Source organism: Schistocerca serialis, chromosome 9, assembly GCF_023864345.2.
Source record: "Schistocerca serialis cubense isolate TAMUIC-IGC-003099 chromosome 9, iqSchSeri2.2, whole genome shotgun sequence".
Lineage (NCBI taxonomy): Eukaryota > Metazoa > Arthropoda > Insecta > Orthoptera > Acrididae > Schistocerca > Schistocerca serialis.
In genome coordinates, this window is record NC_064646.1 from 53,068,607 (window position 1) to 53,092,000 (window position 23,394).

The window sequence follows — 23,394 nt, forward strand, 5'->3', positions numbered from 1 at the left end:
CAGTTTTAATCTGCCAGGAAGTTTCAAAAACTCTGATGTTGCTCAACCTGCCGCCTTTCACGCGGAGGAGATGACAGGATGTTAGGCAACACACATTGCGTACAAGCGCCACATACAGCCTACACCCTGTCGTCTCCCAGGGGCATAATCATTCTTAACGACGCCTAGCGTCCACGTGAAGTGTCAGCGTACATTTTGTATCCATCAACAGTTGTACCTGTACTCCATGACTTTATCGCAAAGAATTTGAATAACCCTATTTAGATGTAGAAAAACACAAGTTTTGCCTCTGTTATCTTTGAAAATACTGATTCTCTGATGGTCTTAGTCGTTATTAATGTAATTGCAGCTAACTAACGTATGTCTGCTAATCGTTACTGTTGTTATTGTAACTGCAGCTAAGTGACATATGTCCGCTACAAAAATTATGACCCATCCAATCTCGTACACCCTCTTCATTGAAATCTTCTACTGAGTCTATAGGTTCCTGTACTACAAGTGTGTCGGTGTTTTTATCTTATATTACGCTGAACTTTATTTATTACAGCAGAAAGTTAAGACATTTTTTCTGTTACCAGTATTTACGAGTCTTCAGACATACTACACTCTTACAGTATATTTGTAAGACTTCCATCAGTCTAAGAATTCAGGATTATGATGCGTAGTGTAACTCCTTTGATATTTATTCTCAGTCTGCAATTCGCTTCAATAATAAACATTTATGGACTTCGTTCTTAAACGCTGCCTGCATTAATGCTAAACTGTTTACGACTCGTATGCGTTTCTATTTTAATCTGCTTTCCATAAATTTACAAATTTCCACGTCGCAGCACCCTGCACTGGAGCGCGGTCACAGGGGTGCCCACTCTCGCCGACAGCGGATGACGGATACACCGTTCTCCGACATACCAAACTGTGAAACAATGATCAGCATCTTTTGTTAATCATGTGGGTGTAGACTTCGGAGTGCGGCTGATAAATAACTCGTAACTCGTACGAAAATTATACCATAACCATAATTCTTCATAAATATTATTTTATTTAAGCAACCAGTTTCCATCCCTTTTTCTCTTAGGGGCCTGAAGATGACACTAACGAACCGTCGAAATTGGTCGCTTAAAAAACAAAAATTTTGATAAGAATTAGGGTTGTCCGTATGCTTTCTCTACGGATTAACGATTAGCTTGTCATAGTTGCTATTCACAAGAGCCCAGACTTCGCTACAAGCCGGTGACCGGGCTGTTGTCCTGAATGCAGGTGGAGTAAACCCTTTCTTCACTAGCTCCCCGGCCGCCTTTTACTCCAGTGACAGATGGACGGAACTTTGTGGACCTGGGGCCATTCTGGAGGGACTGGAACGAGGAAAAATCCCTGTCCCTGTCGGGGACTGAACCCGCCACCTCCAGGACTGAAGTCTAGTACCCTGCCCACTACACCACTCTACTACTCTGAATACACTTACAGATTGCCACTTTCTTTGATTGTTTCCTTCACCGATGTCATCATTACTTTAATGAGTGAATAACTTCTTAATAAAAACACGAAAAAAAGTTGAACCACCTACAGATGCGTACGGGGACAGAAGTTGTAATGACGGGTAAGTACGGAGGCGACCATCGGACAATCCCGTTACGCTTAGTGTAACTAGAAATTACTTTCGATCTACAATCCAAGCTTGTTAAACACAGTTTGTGGAATTACTTTCTAAATCGAAAAGTGCGACTAGCACAATTAATTTGTAGTTGTGTACTTGTTATTATTTGCACACAACCTCGTACTTCACGTTCAAATATCTTCTTTACTGTCCCAGGCACTTATGAAGTGGATCCAAAAGTAACGAGAATTTTTCTATGGTAGTTGGTAGAACAACAGAATTCTCCCGCTAGGTGCATTCACTAGACACCATTCTGTATCAGTTGCCCTAGCAGCATCGGTGAGTAAACGTTACGTGGTGAGTAGGACTGTTTTTGCTAGCACTGTTTCACGTGTTCGGCAGACATTAAATACCAACGGACTAGCATCAGGTTCTATTAGGGAAACCAGCACCAGAAACGTCACAATGCTTCAGCGGCTTTTGGGGAGGAAGCTCTGAGCCGTGCAAGAGCTTACGGGCAGTTCTCTCGTTTTAAGAATGACTAAATGTCAAGTGAAGAGGAAGCACGACCGAAACATCCCTAGTCTTCCAGAAAGGACGAAAACATTGACAATACACGTATTGCGATCATTTTTGATTATCGTAGAACGATGGATGAATTAGTGGTAATAACTGGAATATCCTGGAGTTCATGTCAAACGACTTCCTGACACTTAAATCTATACTCGATGTTAACAAATTTCTCTTCTTCAGAAACGCTTTCTTTGCCATTGCCAGTCTACATTTTATATCCTGTCCGCTTCGACCATCATCAGTTATTTTACTCCCCAAATAGTAAAACTCGTTTACTACTTTATCATATAACTTTATTTTTTTGTGAAACAACTGTTTATCTAAATTCGCACAGAGGGTAAATAAATTTTGAATAAAATACTGATGATTGATGAATGATCTGTTAGTGGGTTACACTTTGAATAACTTACCCGTTTCATTGAATGGTGTTACGGCAGGAACAACCCGCTTTTCAGTGTTCGCACAAAAATTAATCGCAGATGTTTGGCAGACTGTCTACAACCCGTTTAGGCAAGGGGCGTCCCTCGCCGACACCGGAGGGTGACTGCCTGGCTCCCGGTGGCACTAGCCAACTCGGCACTGCCACCTGTCCTGCGCCCAACAACAAATGACGGCAAGTCGGTGGGACAGCGCTGTGGGCACTGCAGCGCAGTCCATCTGTCCGAAGCATGATGTCAGCCGGCGGCAGGTGGCTGATTCTGAGCGGTGGCTCAGCGAGAGGGAAAGCTGGAAGCAGCAGGGATGAGCTGAGCTGAGCTGGCCCGTGTCGAGAAAGCCCGTCTTTACACGGACGGTGGCTGGCGAGGCGGGGCGAGCGTGCGTCCGCCGTGGCGCCGCCCGCCGCCGGCGGGGAGTGGCTGCGCCGCCCCACGTGGGCCGCGCCTGAGCCCAGGGCCACGTGGACGACAGTGCAGGGCAGGGGCCGAGGCCAGTCTGTGACCTGTCGTCCCTGACGGCGACCACCGTCTCGTTTTCTAGTCTACTGTGGGCGCCTCAGCCGGTTATCTGTTATTGTCCAGCTTGCATACGATAGATCGGAATTACTTTAATCGTTCAGAGTGGATTTTGGTCGGTGCCTGTTACGCTGCTGAGTTTTGCATAACGGCAGGTGCTTTCAACACCGGCCGGAAAGAAATTTCTGAGTAGTCTTGGTGGGGAGAACTACGCTCCAGAGAAGTTCTTTTACTGAGAGCAGGATTTCGCCAATGACATACCTGAATTTTTGGTACTGGTGTTGACTGGCTGAAAGACCTGATTACTGCAGCAGTTTCGTGGGACTTGGAAAATAGAGGAATCGGACGAAAGCCTTCGCCGGTGTAGGAAGCAAGTCGTGTGTTCCCTATGGAGTTTAGGAAATGTTTTAGAATGCTGAGTGTGGAGAGTCGAGAGTGACTGATCTTCAGTGATCGCCAAAGTCGTTCAAGTACGGAAAGCTCAAGAGTTCACAAGCGCGTTTCCATCTTCGGACGCGAAATTTCTATTCGTCGCTTTACATTGCACTGTCGAGTCTTGCGGCTTAGCGCGTGAGCATGTGATCAGTGGCAGAGTTTGTGTACCAAATAGTGGGGGATTAGGTAGCTAATAATGCGGCTTGGCCAAGTAATATGTCACATTCGTGCCTGTGAAAACTTGAAGAGCAGTACGATATTGCAGCGCCTGTGTTGTTGAGAAGTACGATGCGATGCTCCTTCGGACAGGCATACAGTATGAGTACATACGAAAGGTATGTACGAGTGCAGGCTGTAGGCGCATTGTTGACGAGATATTGAAGTTTGCGCCGATAGCGTAATGGTATGGCAATCGCTAACGAAGGCGGGAAATCGGGGCTCAAATGATGGTCGGCCACAAATTTTCACTGTCGTCATTCCGTTATACACCTGAGGGATGTCCATATTCGCTATCGGGAATATACTTCATGTATTGAATAGTAGGGTTTTGTGTGACTTTGACCAGTTGGCATAACTGTTATGTCTTGTTGAGATAAACAGCGGAAGACTATCATTGCCGGAGGCGATGTATGACCTGTTAGGGATGTAAAGTTTCCGGTCCAGTGATCGGAATTCGGTATCTTTCAGAATTTGGTGATATAGATCATTTTTTTAGTTGTCAATCTTCTAACAGGTTTGACGCGGCCCGCCACGAATTCCTCTCCTATACCAACCTCTTCATCTCGGACGAACACCTCCAACATACTTCCTCAATTATGTCCTGGGTGTGTTCCAATCTGTGTGTTCCTCTACGGCTTTTACCATCTGCAGCTCCCTCTACTGGCATGGGAATCATGGCGTGATGTCTTAACAGATTTCCTATCATCCTGTCCCTTCTTGTTGTCAGTGGTTTCGATACATTCCTTTCCTCGCCGATTCTACGGAGAACCTCCTCATTCCTTTTCCTGTCAGTCGCCCCAATTTTCGACATTCGTTTGTATCAGTATATCTCAAACACTTCGATCCTCTTCTGTTACGGTATTCCCACCACACTCCTTCATACACTACCATACAAACCTGTGCTCCAAACGTACGTTCTCAGAAATTGCTTCCTCAAATTAAGACCTATGTTTGATACTAATAGAGTTCTATTGGCCAGGAATGCCACTTTTGCCAGTGGTAGTCTTCTTTTTATGTCGTTCTTGCTCCCTCCGTCCTGGGTTATTTTGCTTCCTAGGTAGCAGAATTCCTTAACGTCATCACCTACTTAGCGATCAGCAGTCCTGATGTTAAGTTTCTCGCTGTTCTCATTTATGCTATTACTCATTACTTTCGTCTTTCTTCGACTTGTTCTCGGTCTATATCCTGTTCTCATTAGACCGTTCATTCTATTCAACACATCCTGTAATTCTTCTTCACTAAGGATAGCATCTCATCAGCGAATCTTAACATTGATATCCTTTCACCTTGAATTGTAATCCCATTCTTGAACCTTTCTTTTACTTCCGTCATGGCTCCTTCGGTGTATAGATTGAACAGCAGGGGCGAGATACTACATCCCTGTCTTATCCCGTTTTCAATCCAAGCATTTAGTTCTTGGTCTTCCAATGTCATTGTTCCCTCCCAGTTTTTGTATATTTTGCATTCGACCCGTCTTCCACTGTAGTTTACCCCTATTTTTCTCAGAATTTTGAACATCGTGCATCATTTGACGTTGTCGAAAGCTTTCTCTTGGTCGACAAATTCTGCGAACGTGTGTTGATTTTTCTTCAGCTTGGCTTTCATTGTCAACTGCAACGTCAGAACTGCCTCTCTGGCGCCTTTACCTTTCTTAAAGTCAAACTGATCATCATCTAACACATCCTCGATGTTCTTTTCCATCCTTCTCTTCAACAACTTGGATGCACGACATGTGCTGCAATTCTCGCACTTATCGGCTCTTGCAGTATTGGGAATTGTAGGGATGATGTTTTTCCGACAGTTTGATAGTATGTTTGGGCTTTCGTTATTCACTTTGGAATTGTGAGACGTTTAATTCTGTTTCACGGGTCAAAGCGAGAACGGTGACTTTTATTTAGAATGGTTTTGATAGAGAAGGAACGCAGAGAACTAGTCCAGGTCCGCCAGTAAATGGTTTTCAGTGACCCTGCAGGGCAGTACGTCGCGTAAATTCTTCTCACGCGCCCCACACCGCAAAGTTAGTTTACAGGAACGAACAGACGTGGCTATCAGTGGGTGGATTCTGGCCGCGGCCGGGAATGGGACTCCGCCACCAAAGCTCCGAGGGCGAGGCGAGACCAAGGGATCGTCTTAAGCTCTCGTAACTCTTCATCCGTTTCCTCATTAATTAAGATTTACGTTATTACAACCGAACGAGGCGGCGGAGTGTTAACAGACAGCTCTCGCACTCGTGGGACCGGGCCATACTGATTTTGACTTTCTGTGATTCGTCCGAAGTCACTTAAGGAAAACGTCGGGGTGGTTCTTTTGAAAAGGAAGCAGCTGAGGTGGTACTGTGGATCAAAAGAAGAAGAAAAATTCCAATAAACATAGGCACTAAAAATGCGTTCCTTAAGAGCTACGAGCATTTGTTCATCTTGAATCCTGCGAAACACATATTTTTTACAATAAACTCTTTGGTTTTCATATTTCTGGAGAAGGTAACATGGACTAAAAAAAGAAATAGTTGTTTGAAATGCATGCATTAAAGGATATGGGTAGCTGGTCGGTAGAAGAGATGTGTTTCACGGTAGCAAGGATGGACAAGTGCTCATAGCTCTCCGACACGTGTTTTCCACAGTCAGAGGTATCAAAAAGATGTTCGCCTTTAACTTTCGCCTCGGTCGTTTCCGCATCAGTGCGCCTTACATTTATTCTGCTCGAGGACCTATGAAATTGTCTCAGAATCAGCCGACTTACGAGGTAACATACCATTTCCACGCCGAACTAGTGTGTTCGCTGCTATAGACGCCAGGTCCGGTTTGCTGTCTCTGGGGATGGATTCGCTTGCAGCCTGAGTATGTTGAGGGGGGCGGTCTTTCCGTAATTCTTCCAGGTTGGTCGTGGTTGGAGCCTACTCGCCTGGTATAAAGGCTGTAACTTTCCATGACGGCTAGTGTTGTCCAGGAACTTTGAAAGTTTGAAAAGCCCTGACGGGAAACTGCACCGCCCAGAGAAATGCTGTCAGCGGAAGCGAGGAACAGCCTATAGAAATTCCTGAATTCGACTTCTGGCGCTTATTCGCAGAGAGGCCTGGTGTTCGCGAACTCTGGAGCTGGCCGCCAGTCCTACTCTAATGTCGTCCTAGAGGAAGTGTCGTTCTAGATGGAGATGGGGCTTTCGCGGTGTATTTGTGAAATCCGTAGAACGTGATCTACCAAGTTATTTCTTGCAGAAAAGAGAACACAGCATGTGACAGTGTTTTCTAGTACGCGGTCATGATTTCTGATTGAGTCTTTTCCGTTTTTCTGGTCGAGTTTTACTGTCCATCTACACTCCTGGAAATGGAAAAAAGAACACATTGACACTGGTGTGTCAGACCCACCATACTTGCTCCGGACACTGCGAGAGGGCTGTACAAGCAATGATCGCACGCACGGCACAGCGGACACACCAGGAACCGCGGTGTTGGCCGTCGTATGGCGCTAGCTGCGCAGCATTTGTGCACCGCCGCCGTCAGTGTCAGCCAGTTTGCCGTGGCATACGGAGCTCCATCGCAGTCTTTAACACTTGTAGCATGCCGCGACAGCGTGGACGTGAACCGTATGTGCAGTTGACGGACTTTGAGCGAGGGCGTATAGTGGGCATGCGGGAGGCCGGGTGGACGTACCGCCGAATTGCTCAACACGTGGGGCGTGAGGTCTCCACAGTACATCGATGTTGTCGCCAGTGGTCGGCGGAAGGTGCACGTGCCCGTCGACCTGGAACCGGACCGCAGCGACGCACGGATGCACGCCAAGACCGTAGGATCCTACGCAGTGCCGTAGGGGACCGCACCGCCACTTCCCAGCAAATTAGGGACACTGTTGCTCCTGGGGTATCGGCGAGGACCATTCGCAACCGTCTCCATGAAGCTGGGCTACGGTCCCGCACACCGTTAGGCCGTCTTCCGCTCACGCCCCAACATCGTGCAGCCCGCCTCTAGTGGTGTCGCGACAGGCGTGAATGGAGGGACGAATGGATACGTGTCGTCTTCAGCGATGAGAGTCGCTTCTGCCTTGGTGCCAATGATGGTCGTATGAGTGTTTGGCGCCGTGCAGGTGAGCGCCACAATCAGGACTGCATACGACCGAGGCACACAGGGCCAACACTCGGCATCATGGTGTGGGGAGCGATCTCCTACACTGGCCGTACACCACTGGTGATCGTCGAGGGGACACTGAATAGTGCACGGTACATCCAAACCGTCATCGAACCCATCGTTCTACCATTCCTAGACCGGCAAGGGAACTTGCTGTTCCAACAGGACAATGCACGTCCGCATGTATCCCGTGCCACCCAACGTGCTCTAGAAGGTGTAAGTCAACTACCCTGGCCAGCAAGATCTCCGGATCTGTCCCCCATTGAGCATGTTTGGGACTGGATGAAGCGTCGTCTCACGCGGTCTGCACGTCCAGCACGAACGCTGGTCCAACTGAGGCGCCAGGTGGAAATGGCATGGCAAGCCGTTCCACAGGACTACATCCAGCATCTCTACGATCGTCTCCATGGGAGAATAGCAGCCTGCATTGCTGCGAAAGGTGGATATACACTGTACTAGTGCCGACATTGTGCATGCTCTGTTGCCTGTGTCTATGTGCCTGTGGTTCTGTCAGTGTGATCATGTGATGTATCTGACCCCAGGAATGTGTCAATAAAGTTTCCCCTTCCTGGGACAATGAATTCACGGTGTTCTTATTTCAATTTCCAGGAGTGTATTATGCGTATACTGTGAAGGCAGAAACCTCAAACTAGGTTGAGGAGCCTTGTAGATAGTTGTTGTTTGATAGAGGAGATGTACTTCAGAGCAGAAAAGATGAACAAGTGTTCATAAGGGGACTGATGACCATGGATGTTAAGTCCCATGGTGCTCAGAGCCAAGTGTTCATAGCTTTTTAGGTAAGCAGTTTAGATCTCATATTTACCGGGCATTATTTATAGTTTTGATCCAAACTTGCCTATCTAGTCTACCGTGCAATTTTAGCACTACAATGTTCAGTGAACGAGGCTGAGTTTGCTAGGTTTAATTGAAGCCAATAAATTATGATTGTTTATTTGAAAATTTGAGTGAGATGGTTTTGTGGACTTTTTCCGCATCGCCTTGAACTGTAATTGTATTTCGTTGGTATGGCGAGTATCGGCAAAAGTTAATAAGAGACAGTTCGAAGCGGTGTTTGAACAGCGGTGTACGCATTGCATCCCAGTGCTCGGACGTCGGAATCTCGCTGAGACTACGATATTGTCCGGAGGACCATTGCGTCGTTCTTGCCAACAACACGGGCACTGTAGTGTCGTATTTATCTACCGCCACCAGGCAGCGACTCTCAATTGAAACGTCCTCTTCTGTAGGGGACTTACATAATGTGTGCACGAGTACAGGAGGCTGTGACGCAAGATCGAAGACGTATGGAAGGTTGGGCCTGGCCGCGAGTCATGCGCGGATAGCCACTCGCGTACAGTGGTAAATATGGGTTCGACTCCTGGTCCGGAGTAAACATTTATTCTCTTCATTACCTTATACAGCTGTTGGTTGTTGGTATCTACAACTGCGAGATTTCTGAGGCAAGTTAGATTATTACATGGGTTTTAATTTCTGATTCCGGAGTAGTGAGAAGTTTAGCCCTGTTGCGCAAGTCAGATCGATGCTGACGATCATTATGTAGACTTTTTTGAAAGTGTAGCACTGGATTGATCAGAGTATGCCAAGAAACCGTCCGTACTAAATCTGTGGAGCGATCTCTCGCGCAATTTGGCCCGCGCGCCGCTCAGCGGTGAGCGTGCGTGGATTTACCTTGACGCCACGGGAGCCCCAAGGACGGACAGAGGGAACGTTTCAATCTGAAGAAGCTGGTTAGGGAAGACATAGAAAGAATGTGGTAAAAGGTGAAAGGTCGCATACATGAGCAAAGCTTACTTTTAACAGAAGGAAGCTGCTAATGGTAACACTGGCACCGGGCGAGCGGATATAAACAGCCTATTGTCGGCAGTGTGTAGAAGGAGAACGCCGTGCACTTCACGATAATAATCTAAGAAAACTTCTGAAAACATATTCAGCGGTAGAAAATATGATTGTTCTTCTGCCCTCTAAGTAGCTGTGCTGTAGAGATAGCGCAGACAAAATTACGCAAGTAAAAGTTTCCACATACGCGTTCAAACAGTCTATCCCAAATAACCACAAAGCTATCACTCTCATCACCGTGATATTTCCGCGGACGGAGGAAACCTAAAAACATTGATTAGTATTTCTTCTATTGTACTGATAATTTTCGTCTGTAGTTTAGCTTTTTTCTTCTTTTGGTCTTTTACACGCTTCGGATAGCACATATACAAAGAAATTATTGTCTGAATACTATAAATGATATTTATTGTAACAGTAAGGTAGAAGTTACTCTGACCATTATTTTGGTGGCAGTGGCAGTATCGGCAGTATGTGCTGCTTTAAAATGTGTAGTTGTCTGTTTGGTTTGTGGGGTTGAAGGGACCAGAAAAATGTGTAGTTGCTTAAAAGTTATATCATTACTATTTCACTCGATATTTGGGCTAAAAACATTCGAACTATAGTCAGGAAGACACTGTGAGGTATTTCTGAGCGGAAATTTGTTTCATTCAGTTACCTGAGATATATTGTGAGAAAAAAAATTACGTGCCGGCTGCATGGCCGAAAATCGACTTAACATTCAATCTGACGGACGAAAAAAAACCGTCTTGACTCACGTACATTTTATGACTGAGTTTGTCCTTGATTTCTTTGTGCCCCCATAGCCTTGATGCATATTTCTTGATGGCTGCATTGCTGCAACGATCTTGGTGTTGATGTGGTTCAGATGGTTCAGATGGCTCTGAGCACTATGGGACTCAACTGCTGTGGTCATCAGTCCCCTAGAACTAAGGACATCACACACATCCATGCCCGAGGCAGGATTCGAACCTGCGGGTGTTGATGTGTCTTGGAGTAATTCTCTTTCTTATACACAATTTCTAGAATTTGACGCTTTCCTTCAGTTAACCATTTTTACTTCCAGGCGTGAAAAACGCAAAATATTGTCCATTATATTATAAAAAGTAAGAATCAATTATTTATATTCTTCTTGGCCCGCTGCTTAGTAGATATCCTCTAAGGACATTGTGAATTATGTTTTATAATTCCAAGTACTCTGCTAAGTTTGATTGCTCTTTTTTTATTTTTTTATAGAACAAGCCTATTTCGACTGAACTACATAATCAGGTTATCTATAGGTAAATGGTATATAATTTTGGCATATTATTTCTAATGTTAAAGGTAATAATTGAATGGTTTGCATTATTGTACATTTTTACACACGTCTGATGGTTTTGACATCCACACGATATCGGTAGCTCGGTCAGTGTCTATTTGCTTGTTATTTACGTTCCTTTGGTGTTATTGTAGTAATAATGGTTGTTTACCACCTCATCTGACTTACTACCTTATCTAGTTGTCTTATTACATTCTGTGTACCGATATTTTAGTGACGGCTTGTTTGAGAGATAATGCAGTGATATTGCAGGGTTACAGGCAGTACTGTTTATCGTTGCTGTTATGTAGCTATTGATCTTTGCATGCCCATATGGCATCGCTGGATGCTGTCATTGTAATCTGTTTTCGTAGACGGATTTCGTTATAGCTGTGTTTAGTCCTACATATTCGTTTGTATTCAATTATAAACTGAACTAAACACTTCTTTCTTGTTGTTTATGTGCTATACGTTCTTTTTAATTTTTTATAGGTGCGTCTTTCTGCCAACTTGTTGGCAGGTTTTCAGGCCATGGTGTGTGGTTACAGTATTGTTTGTTCGAATCTATATCTTGTTGTGAATTTAGCTATAATGTGATCTCTGGCTGTCTCGTATTATTTGTTGTATGCATGTATCCGTTGTCCTGGTGGATAATTTAAATACATTTCTGTATGTATAGCTTTTGTCTTAGGTCGATTTACCCTTTTTCCTGGTATTTGTGTGTATGTATACAGATTTCCATCTCTTCTAGAATGTTCATCCTTTCAGTGTTGTGTAAAATTTCGACAGCTTGCTCTGCATTATCAGCTGTGTGCTGTTCGGTCTTTAGGTGGTGGAAGAAGGTAGATGGATTGTAGCCGCTGTCTTCAACGTGTTCTCGTTATCTATTGCTGAAGTTTCAACCCACCCAACCTATGTAGATTTATCACAGGTTTTGCATTCAATTTTGTACATTCTTGGGTTCGAGAAGCCTATTTTGTTTTACCCGATCTATGATCTGTGATCTATTCTTGTGTGTTCTTTGATATGTGAATCTTACATTTGTATTTTTTACTGGTGCGATGTCTTACCTAAATATCTAGTTGGCTTATGGGTAAATTTTGGTCTTGATGTTATTTCTCTTATGAGTATTATTTCTTTTCCGTATTTCTCGCGACGACTTTCGTGTACAAAATATCCTCGACAAAAGATACTGTTGTACATTCTGATCTGTAGAGCCTCTTTGATGGCAGTGTGTTGATGCGTGAGACAAAATAATTTCATGTTTATGCTTGAAGCTGTGCTCAAAAACCTCCGACGTTTTTAAATCTCTATTTTTGGTGTGCAGGGACAGTAGCTGTGATCTTTGTGGTGCACTGAAGCGGACTGTCGACGTTGAGGTACTACAAAGATACTTGCAGAGTTATTTTTGTTCAAAAGACCGCCACCACCATCTCAGACATCTACACACTCTCAGGTAGCATGACGTTAGTCAGCTGCTTCTGGTGAGGAAGAAGGGGGCTTGAATTTTTATTCTAATTTGACGTAGCAAGAATACAAAGTATATTTTGTACAAGAACTGTATTATTGTACTCGGAGAAGAGACTTTATTTGAATAGTTTTCACAGTTAAATACTGTGCAGCAGCAGTGGGCCCATAAATTAGGAAAGTTTAGAAACGATTGAACGAGTGACGGATATATTACATAAAACACATTTATTAGAAATTTCACAGTTCAGCAAATTACAAATGTGTGTTCCGCGGAACAATTGGCTTTCATCATCAAACACTGCATAAGAACAATTTATTACGCTGAAACATATTACATATTTAAACCAGCAGTAAATAGAAGTTTACCGAATTAAAAATGAGTTGAACTCAAAAAACAGTGATTCAAAAGAGCATTAAGTAAGTTGTCTGAACTGAAATTACACTACAAGCACGAGATTACTCACAGGTACGAGTCTTTGGGCAACGCAACTGTACAGCTGATAATTCTACTAAGATTGCAATTTTAAAAGAAAAACGCCAGAACGTAACTAATGGTACCACAAAATAGATTGTAAACATCAGTACCTTGCACCGGTTATATAAAGACCACTAACCAGGAGAGAACATAATCATATTGAGCATATTGAGCAGCCAGATCAACTTTAGAAATTATTATCAACCAAAATTATCGCAAACGACTCTTTCCCTGTATGCAGTACGCGTTCATTTTCCATTGCCGTTCGTTATGTGCAAATACTTGTCTGATCAGGTTTGCAAGTTCTTCGCCGGCCGTATTGGCCGTGCGGTTCTAGGCGCTACAGTCTGGAGCCGAGCGACCGCTACGGTCGCAGGTTCGAATCGTGCCTCGGGCATGGATGTTTGTGATGTCCTTAGGTTAGTTAGGTTTAATTAGTTCTAAATTCTAGGCCACTGATGACCTCAGAAGTTAAGTCGGATATTGCTCAGAGCCATTTGAACCATTTTTTTGCAAGTTCTTCATACGGTATACACCTGAAACAACACAATATTAGAAAAGGCATTACAATATTTCAATAATGTATACGCCCAGGGCAAAAATCAGCAGAATCAACTAAATACATAGTACATGTTTTTAATGCAATACCGCCACTGGCTACCACTGAATAAATACAAAAAAAACGCCACAGTAACGAAGATGATCCTAACGACACATGTACAAATAGCAGTTAACGCAGCGTGTATCAGTTTCACTCGGATTAACAACAGACGCTGGAGGCTGTCATGGCTAGAGCGCAACAAGTAAAAAATGGTTCAAATGGCTCTGAGCACTATGGGACTTAACATCTGTGGTCATCAGTCCCCTAGAACTTAGAACTACTTAAACCTAACTAACCTAAGGACATCACACACATCCATGCCCGAGGCAGGATTCGAACCTGCGACCGTAGCAGTCGCGCGGTTCGGGACTGAGCGCCTAGAAACGCTAGACCACCGCGGCCGGCCGCAACAAGTAAAAGAATGGGTCTCCAATCCAAGTGTTCCTCAAAGTCTGACGTGAGGCACGAAATCTCTCAATTGCTTCACTGACAATTATAATACTTCACAGCGAGAAGCCGAACCTGAGATGATTAGACAGTGCCTGAGAACACCGAGTCCCCCACACTGTTAAGGTGGACAATTTCTGCCCGTCCTATTCGTTCACAGACTTAATGCTCAGTACGATCGTGACCGATATACACAGTGACGATATCCAGAAAGACAGTACGCGGCGCCTTCCGTCTGCATTCATCGAGACGCGCACCTTTTGCTTGTACGCCGTCTCTCTCCCAGGTCACTGCTCGTCTTCCCCCGCCACGCTGTCACAGATAAGGCCTCGCTCCAGAGCGGCGTCGGTAGAATTTATAGCCAACATAACTGTTGTACCGAGCACGGCACACTACGCAGTTGTTTTACTTCGGAGGGCAGCGTTTGTGGGGCGTATTTTTGGCTTCTGTCGTTTAAAGTCCAAAGTTGCGAAGCTGTCGGGACAGGCAGTGTTAGCAGGCAGCCGCCACAGCGCAGCCGCCCGCAGTCCTGGCGACACAAAATCGCTTCAAGTCTTCATGTCCAAAAAAATTCACAAAAGAAATATTAATTAGAATCAGAGTTACTTTTTTCTTTTTTTAAAAAACTGATGTAATTTTTCCGTTCAGGAACAGCTTTAATCATACCACCTCACTCCAGTACATCTTATTTTTGTGCCTCGGGCATGGATGTGTGTGATGTCCTTAGGTTAGTTAGGTTTAAGTAGTTCAAGTCTAGGGGACTGATGACCTCAGATGTTAAGTCTCAAAGTGCTTAGAGCCATTTGAACCATTTGAATCTTATTTCTCGTTGATTACCAAAATACTGCGCTCAGCAAAGGATCTTTCCGGAGTTGCGTGTCGCATAGCATTTAACATGTATAATCTTCGGAAGATAAACTTTTTCTGCAGTTTTGACAATATTTAACTAGTAATAAGAATGAAATTCAAACTACCCATCTCTTGCACAAATAACATAAAAATTCACATATTCTGCAGATCTCTGTAGTGTCTCCACTGTCTCTGTTTTCTACTAATTCCATCGCACGTCGGACGTCAAGCCAAACTGAACATTACACGAATCCCACAGACCAGGGGTAATCAACCTGATTCCTACCGCCCATTAACGGGCGTTCCAGCGTTCGTGGTGGTCGTTACCGTTGGGGTTTTAAGAACATTTTCACTTGATTTTCATAAAATTTTGGCAAAGTGTATGGTAACTAATTATTATTATATGTTTTAACTTGCTGTAACTCTGCTTTATAAATTTTGTGAACTGAATTCACTTCGCCACTTTATAAGTCACCAGGATTGAGGAACCGGTGTGCGCGGTTAGAAAATTTTATTACTACCACAGACAAAAGTGGAACGTAGGCGAAAAAAGTGGACTAGCTCTGCCCTGGGCTTCTACAGTAAGTGGCAGGGCAGTTACATTGCTCGCTGTCAAATGCAATTAGTTCAAATTGGACTATATTTCAGATGCTGGTACAGAGTTGCAAAGACAAATGCTGCGGCAGTGGGTAAGTACACAGCGTGTCCGAGAAGCAATGGGCAGACTCAGGGATATGTCAGGAACGATCAAAAGTCCAGTAAACATGTCCTTAAAGTGCATACGTTACGAGCTATGAGCTCTTGTTCGTCCTCTCTGCCGTGAAAAACATCTCTTCTACTCTCGCAGCTCTTAAGGAATACGTCTTAGAGCCCATGTTTACTAGTACATTTTTTCTCGTTTTGGTCCATACTACCTCCTCCCAAAATATGGATGGCAAAGAGCTCGCAACAGAAGAGTTTGTCTCACAGTATCGAAGATGCAGTGCTCATAGCTATGTACGTTAGCATTTTGGAGCCCATGTTTATCAGATCTTTTTGTTTCGAATGATAGTTTCTGTCATATCCCTAAATATTGAGACCCTGTATTGCCTTATTGTTTCGGTGACTCAGTGGATATAAATGTTGTGTGAAAAAAGTTATGGAATTTGTTGGACATAGTAAATGTTAATGTCGTGTAGTCACCTACGGAGTGCCTTGAATAATGAATAACACACAGCCATTACTCATTTGGACTTGTATATCATCTTTCACGACGTCATTGTCACGCTTTCTATGTACTTTCGTAAACAAATGGGTAAGAGAGAAGGAGCCTTAAAGCGAGACGCGGGTCAGCGAAAGAGACCATATAGCTTGTACAGGTTCAAAATAATGCAATGAATTGTATGGCAATCCAAGTATGCATTAACGAGTTGAGATGATGATGTAGTAAGGAATTACCCCCATCAGTCCAAAAAGTTTCAGGCTGGATTAAAAAAAAATTACAGAAAATTTAAGATGGTGTTTTTAATCTCCAGGCGTTTGACACAGTCTCACCTTACTTGAGTACAACGCATGGGAAGTTCATAGAGCCACCTGAAACTGTGAGAAATGTCCTTCTTTGCGATGTAGTTCAACGAGAGTGTAACATTGGCTTGAATGCGGTTGTGTCACCGAAGCGTGGACACTTCAAGTGATTTCTGCACTTCGTCATTTTGTGGTAGGATTGTATTGATATCACAACGTCTCGTCACCCGTGATGATTTTTCCGGAAAAGACTTGTCCACGTTTTGCATTTCAGTGAAGTCGCGATAGGTATCCACGTGTCGTTTTTTCGAGAGACAAGGTGTGCGCGACACGCTGGTCTCTTCTTCAAAACGTACTGCAGAATGTCCTGAACCCTTGATTTAGAGATTTTGCTCCATCGATATTGTGACATAGCAACGCTGCAATACTACGGCCTCACATCCAATTCTTCACACTGCCTGCTCACAACTGACGGGTCTAATGCTCATCTATTGTTTATAGTTGTCAGTTCAAACAGCTACCGGAGTCAAAACGCTGACTTCGCTTATAGCCAGGAATAAAATCAGTGCTGAAGCTTTTTGGATGGACGGTGTATGTTCGAAAGGAGATATCACTTGCCAGGTAGTAAAATGTCCAAAGGCGCAGGTAAAGCTGTCGTCAGACCGAAGGCTGCCAGTAAGGTATAGTTCTATTGGAGGATGTATGCCGTTACTTTGATCCGATCCATGAACTGACAGGCAATGCCATTTCTAGCGGGCGCTGCAGTTTAATGTGGATTACGAACCACGTTTCCCTCGGAGTTTTCAAAAGCAACACATGTTACCAGAGTTGAAAAAAAGTCGTAATTGACAAATAAAAATTTTAGAAATGTCGAACCCAAGGCCTTTGGTCAGTCGCCTGGGATACACGCAAATAAGAATCTGTTAAGACTTACAAGGGGACACCACAACTTAAGATCACTGATTTACTTCAAACGTTTAACAGTTTTAGTATTGCATTAGGACAACGTAACGTGCAAGTCGGAAGGCGTACTACTTAGACGATTGCGATAAAATCGCAAGAGAAGTTTTACGCGTGGGTGATACAATGTGCGTTGCGACGCTGAGCAAGAGATTGCGGCGATCGTGTGGTTAGCGTTCAAGCTCCGTAAGCGGAGAATCGCTGGATCGAGTCCTGCTCATTTTTTAATTTATATTTTTTACACTTCCAGTCATTATTTCATACATTATTACATTTGGAAGGTAATATGATGAAAAGACACGGATATTTACATGAACGTTTATTGAATTTCAGTGTTATTTGATTGTTCGGTAATTTTTATTACAGCAGCAGATATTAAATTTAAAACTGTCGACAAGTAAATGACCAAACGCATAAAGATTTCCTGAAAACGTATGCTTGTAGTGATTTCTGAAATCCTTTATACCTGCAGACGTATAAGATACCGAGAACTGCTCTGCAGCTGCACGCTTCGATCTGCAAACACAGGTTTCAAGGACGAGCAATAGGCTCTGATAGCCCAAGTAAAATTCCATAAAAAAAATGTGTAGATAACTTAATTTAATAATGGAATGAGTTACACTATACCAGAGTATGAGGGTACTGTACGACTGATTAATCGTCGGATGTGCATTAGACATTACGAGTTGGAGGCTGATATTTTTCATAGAGACACGGAAAACATAAATGAAAACGTTATGTACTACTTCGAATGAACGCAATTTTCTAGTCTGCGAGTAATTTGGAAGCAAAGGATGCGTCATGCAACAGTTTCGTAAATATCGGTGGCGAAAATTGCCAATGACCTTCAGAAGAAGCTATTTTTCGTTCGTCGTCGATCAAATACGGCCAAGATTGAAGGCGCTTGATAAAGTTTTTTACTTGCGTATAGAAATAAAAGTCAGATAATTGTAATAATAAAAATTAGCAAACAGCCAAATAACATTGGAAGTCCAATAACCGTTCTTGCAGACACAGGTGTCTTTTCATAATATTGCCTTTCAAATGTAATATGTATGACATAATATGACTATGTTGTTGTGGTCTTCAGTCCTGAGACTGGTTTGATGCAGCTCTCCATGTTACTCTATCCTGTGCAAGCTTCTTCATCTCCCAGTACCTACTGCAACCTACATCCTTCTGAGTCTCCCTCTACGATTTTTACCCTCCACGGTGCCCCCCAATGCTAAATTTGTGATCCCTTGATGCCTCAAAACATGTCCTACCAACCGATCCCTTCTTCTAGTCAAGTTGTGCCACAAACTTCTCTTCTCCCCAATCCTATTCAATACCTCCTCATTAGTTACGTGATCTACCCACCTTATCTTCAGCATTTTTCTGTAGCACCACATTTCGAAAGCTTCTATTCTCTTCTTGTCCAAACTAGTTATCGCCCATGTTTCACTTCCATACATGGCTACACTCCATACAAATACTTTCCGAAACGACTTCCTGACACTTAAATCTATACTCGATGTTAACAAATTTCTCTTCTTGAGAAACGTTTTCCTTGCCATTGCCAGTCTACATTTTATATCCTCTCTACTTCGACCATCATCAGTTATTTTACTCCCTAAATAGCAAAACTCCTTTACTACTTTAAGTGTCTCATTTCCTAATCTAATTCCCTCAGCATCACCCGACTTATTTTGACTACATACCATTATCCTCGTTTTGCTTTTGTTGATGTTCATCTTATATCCTCCTTTCAAGACACTGTCCATTCCGTTCAACTGCTCTTCCAAGTCCTTTGCTGTCTCTGACAGAATTACAATGTCATCGGCGAACCTCAAAGTTTTTACTTCTTCTCCATGAATTTTAATACCTACTCCGAATTTTTCTTTTGTTTCCTTTACTGCTTGCTCAATATACAGATTTAATGACATCGGGGAGAGGCTACAACCCTGTCTCACTCCTTTCCCAACCACTGCTTCCCTTTCATGCCCCTCGACTCTTATAACTGCCATCTGGTTTCTGTACAAATTGTAAATAGCCTTTCGCTCCCTGTATTTTACCCCTGCCACCTTCAGAATTTGAAAAAGATTATTCCAGTTAACATTGTCAAAAGCTTTCTCTAAGTCTACAAATGCTAGAAACGTAGGTTTCCCTTTTCGTAATCTTTCTTCTAAGATAAGTCGTAAGGTCAGTATTGCCTCACGTGTTCCAACATTTCTACGGAATCCAAACTGATCTTCCCCGAGGTCGGCTTCTACCAGTTTTTCCATTCGTCTGTAAAAAATTCGCGTTAGTATTTTGCAGCTGTGACTTATTAAACTGATAGTTCGGTAATTTTCAGATCTGTCAATACCTGCTATCTTTGGGATTGGAATTATTATATTCTTCTTGAAGTCTGTCGGTATTTCGCCTGTCTCGTACATCTAGCTCACCAGATGGTAGAGTTTTGTCAGGACTGGCTCTCCCAAGGCCATCAGTAGTTCTAATGGAATGTTGTCTACTCCCGGGGCCTTGTTTCGATTCAGGTCTTTCAGTGCTCTGTCAAACTCTTCATGCAGTATCTTATCTCCCATTTCATCTTCATCTACATCCTCTTCCATTTCCATAATATTGTCCTCAAGTACATCGCCCTTGTATAAACCCTCTATATACTCCTTCCACCTTTCTGCCTTCCCTTCTTTGCTTAGAACTGGGTTGCCATCTGAGCTCTTGATATTCATACAAGTGGTTCTCTTCTCTCCAAAGGTCTCTTTAATTTTCCTGTAGGCAGTATCTATCTTACCCCTAGTGAGACAAGCCTCTACATCCTTACATTTGTCCTCTAGCCATCCCTGCTTAGCCATTTTGCACTTCCTGTCGATCTCATTTTTGAGACGTTTGTATTCCTTTTTGCCTGCTTCATTTACTGCATTTTTATATTTTCTCCTTTCATCAATTAAATTCAATATTTCTTCTGTTACCCAAGGATTTCTACCAGCCCTCGTCTTTTTACCTTCTTGATCCTCTGCTGCCTTCACTACTTCATCCCTCAGAGCTACCCATTCGTCTTCTACTGTATTTCTTTCCCCCATTCCTGTCAATTTTTCCCTTATGCTCTTCCTGAAACTCTCTACAACCTCTGGTTCTTTCAGTTTATCCAGGTCCCATCTCCTTAAATTCCCACCTTTTTGCAGTTTCTTCAGTTTAAATCTGCAGTTCATAACCAATAGATTGTGGTCAGAATCCACATCTGCCCCAGGAAATGTCTTACAATTTAAAACCTGGTTCCTAAATCTCTGTCTTACCATTATATAATCTATCTGGTACCTTTTAGTATCTCCAGGATTCTTCCAGGTATACAACTCTCTTTTATGATTCTTGAACCAAGTGTTAGCTATAATTAAGTTATGCTCTGTGCAAAATTCTACAAGGCGGCTTCCTCTTTCATTCCTTCCCCCCAATCCATATTCACCTACTATGTTTCCTTCTCTCCCTTTTCCTACTGACGAATTCCAGTCACCCATGACTATTAAATTTTCGTCTCCCTTCACTACCTGAAGTGTTGAAAAAAAATATAATTTTAAAAAAGCGTGAGCAGAACTCGATCCAGCGACCACAGCTTACGGAGCTCGAGCGCTAACTATATCACTGCCACCAGCTCGTCCTCAGGGTGGCAACCCACCGGTACATGATTCACACGTAAAGCTTCTCTTCAGATTTTCTCGGAATCGTATAAGTAGTACGCGTTACAACTTGCCATTATATTGTCCTAATGGGACTGTTAAAAGTGTACAAAGTTTGTAGTACATCCGCGATCTGAACGCTGTGGCCTCCCCTTGTTAGTAAATAAGGATATGATTCGGGATGGAAGGAAAAAGTAACAAATGTGCACAGAATAGGAGTAAATGGGGAAATTATGTCAGGATGTCGAAAGCACAACCGATTGTGATGAGTCACGTGGAACTTAGACGGCCGGTGGTCTAATGTGAGGAGCAGGTTGGCACCGATTGATGCTGCTGCTTCCGTGCGTAACAGGTGCCGACTTGTCGAGGTGTTCGGCGAAAGCCGTGACGTAAGAGCGAATCTTCTGGAAGGAACGCGCAGAAGTGTGCCGAGGCGGCGGAAGCAGCCGCTGTGGCGCGGAAGGCGTCCCAGTGACTCCCCGTGCCCCACATGGGCCGCGTTGCGTCAGTCGCACTCTGGCAGGGCGAGGCGAGTACGTGCCTCTGCGCGCGTCCCCGTCCCAGCCGCGGGAGAAAGTTCCGGCCCGCAGCCTCTCACTTTCGTCCGCCGCCTCGGATGTGATTCCGCACTGCCGCGGCTGACTCTGCGCTGCCTTCGCCGTCGCAGACTGGCGCCTTCCGTTACGACACCGAGCGGACGGAAGCGAAACTAGTCACATCTCCCAACAGACGCTACCCTACGCTGCACACGTAGCCACAGCTTGGCACTGACCCTCTGTTTGACGTTGGGTACTTTGCGAAACCACAGGCAGGTGCTCACCATTTGTGCCCACTTTCGGCACTCTGTGTTGACTAACAGACGTTACCCACCTGTTCTGACATTGAAATTACCACTGTATTTGAAGCTCTTTCACGTATCCGCTGTCTATAAACTGTTTCATGTTTGTGATTGTGCACTTAACAAAATTTCAGTTTTTGTTGAGGATGGTAAGCGTTGACACGATATTAAAACTATATTTTATGTGCTGCAAGTCATTATTACCAGTCAGTTTCTGCAACAAACTAGATAATCGTGCATACTTTTAGTCTACAAACACCGGCAAGTACGCCTCGCGGCAGAAGTGGAGCTGTGGGGTGTGCGTGCCGCTGCCAGCTGCCAGCTGCCAGCTATCGGATGTTGGTAGCCTCAGACAGTGACAGCGAAAGTGAAAGTGAAATCGTAGCGCACTGCAGAACGCGGCGTTCTTGACGGGGCTGCAGTCAGTGGCAGGATAATCTTCACTGAGATTAATGTAGGAGACAGAATAAGATTGAAGCCGTTTTAGAGTTGCTGTCACTGCAATGTTTGTAGGAGCATCAGTGTGTAAAGGCAACGAGAACACATGAAACCGTAATAAACAGAATGTTCCACAAGCTAGATGGGTAAACGAAGTGGTTCTGCACAAGCTCTTAAGGAAGGTGTGAATTATGTATGTCAGTGAGACACTGCCAGTGTACAAAATGGACGAGCCAGAAATACGTGGTTGGCCTTACCATTAGTAATAAGGGCTGTTATGCAGAATAATGCGAACAATTCTTGGTTTAACATATACAATAAAAACACTCATTTTCGCTGAAAATGCATGTACTCATGTTAATATGATAATTGTTGTGTTACGAAAATAATAACTCTACCTCAGATATTATTGCTGCCAAGCAAACCGTTAATCAGTCTCTCATGTCAGCTGCACCTTAACTTCCCATTTTTTATCTTCATCGTTATTTTAAAATTGGCTACTGTGTCTAGACTTCCTCCTTTCTGACCGTTGATAATGATTGACACTACAGCGACATCCTCGAACGAGACCAACTGCCCATTAGCCTAATGACAAGCCGCTCCACCCCCTTTCCCTCCCCCCTCCCACACACACACACACACACACACACACACACACACACACACACACACTTGGCCTGTAACATCGTTCAGAGCGTCTGCGTCCCTCTCCTTATTCTCCTTCACTCATCGGTCTTCTCCAGTGGTTCAACCCGCTCGGGTACCCGTGCCCGTTAGCATGCCGGTGCTGGGATTCGGGGAGGCGCGCCACTCTCCCATCGAACTCGCCCAGCGGATTAACGACGAGGGCCAGCTTGCCGGCCGGCCTCGATGTGACTTGTAGGCTGCTGTCCACAGCCGACTAAGTGAGCAACGAGTTGTTACACGCCTCCTGACTCAATTACACAATGCCCAACAGTTTAGAAAACATTCGCACAGTTTTACATGGGATAACAGCCCGTCCCTAGCTTTGCAGGTGGGGCGTGGGATGGGGGATGGCGGAGGGATGGGGGGGGGGGAGAGAAAGATGGCGACAGGAAGGGAACTAACACTGCCAAATCCAATAATTAACC

The 23,394-nt window shown here is 44.0% G+C and overlaps 1 protein-coding gene across 1 annotated transcript in view; it reads right to left on the reverse strand.

The window, feature by feature from the left end:
• Positions 1-2,731: 2,731 nt before the first annotated feature.
• Positions 2,732-23,394, reverse strand: part of LOC126419354 (glucose dehydrogenase [FAD, quinone]) — a 172,395-nt gene continuing 151,732 nt past the window's right edge. Inside the window, exon 10 of the mRNA XM_050086540.1 lies at positions 2,732-3,149. Coding sequence (XP_049942497.1) covers positions 2,732-3,149 — 418 coding nt within the window. The remainder of the gene's footprint in view (positions 3,150-23,394) is intronic.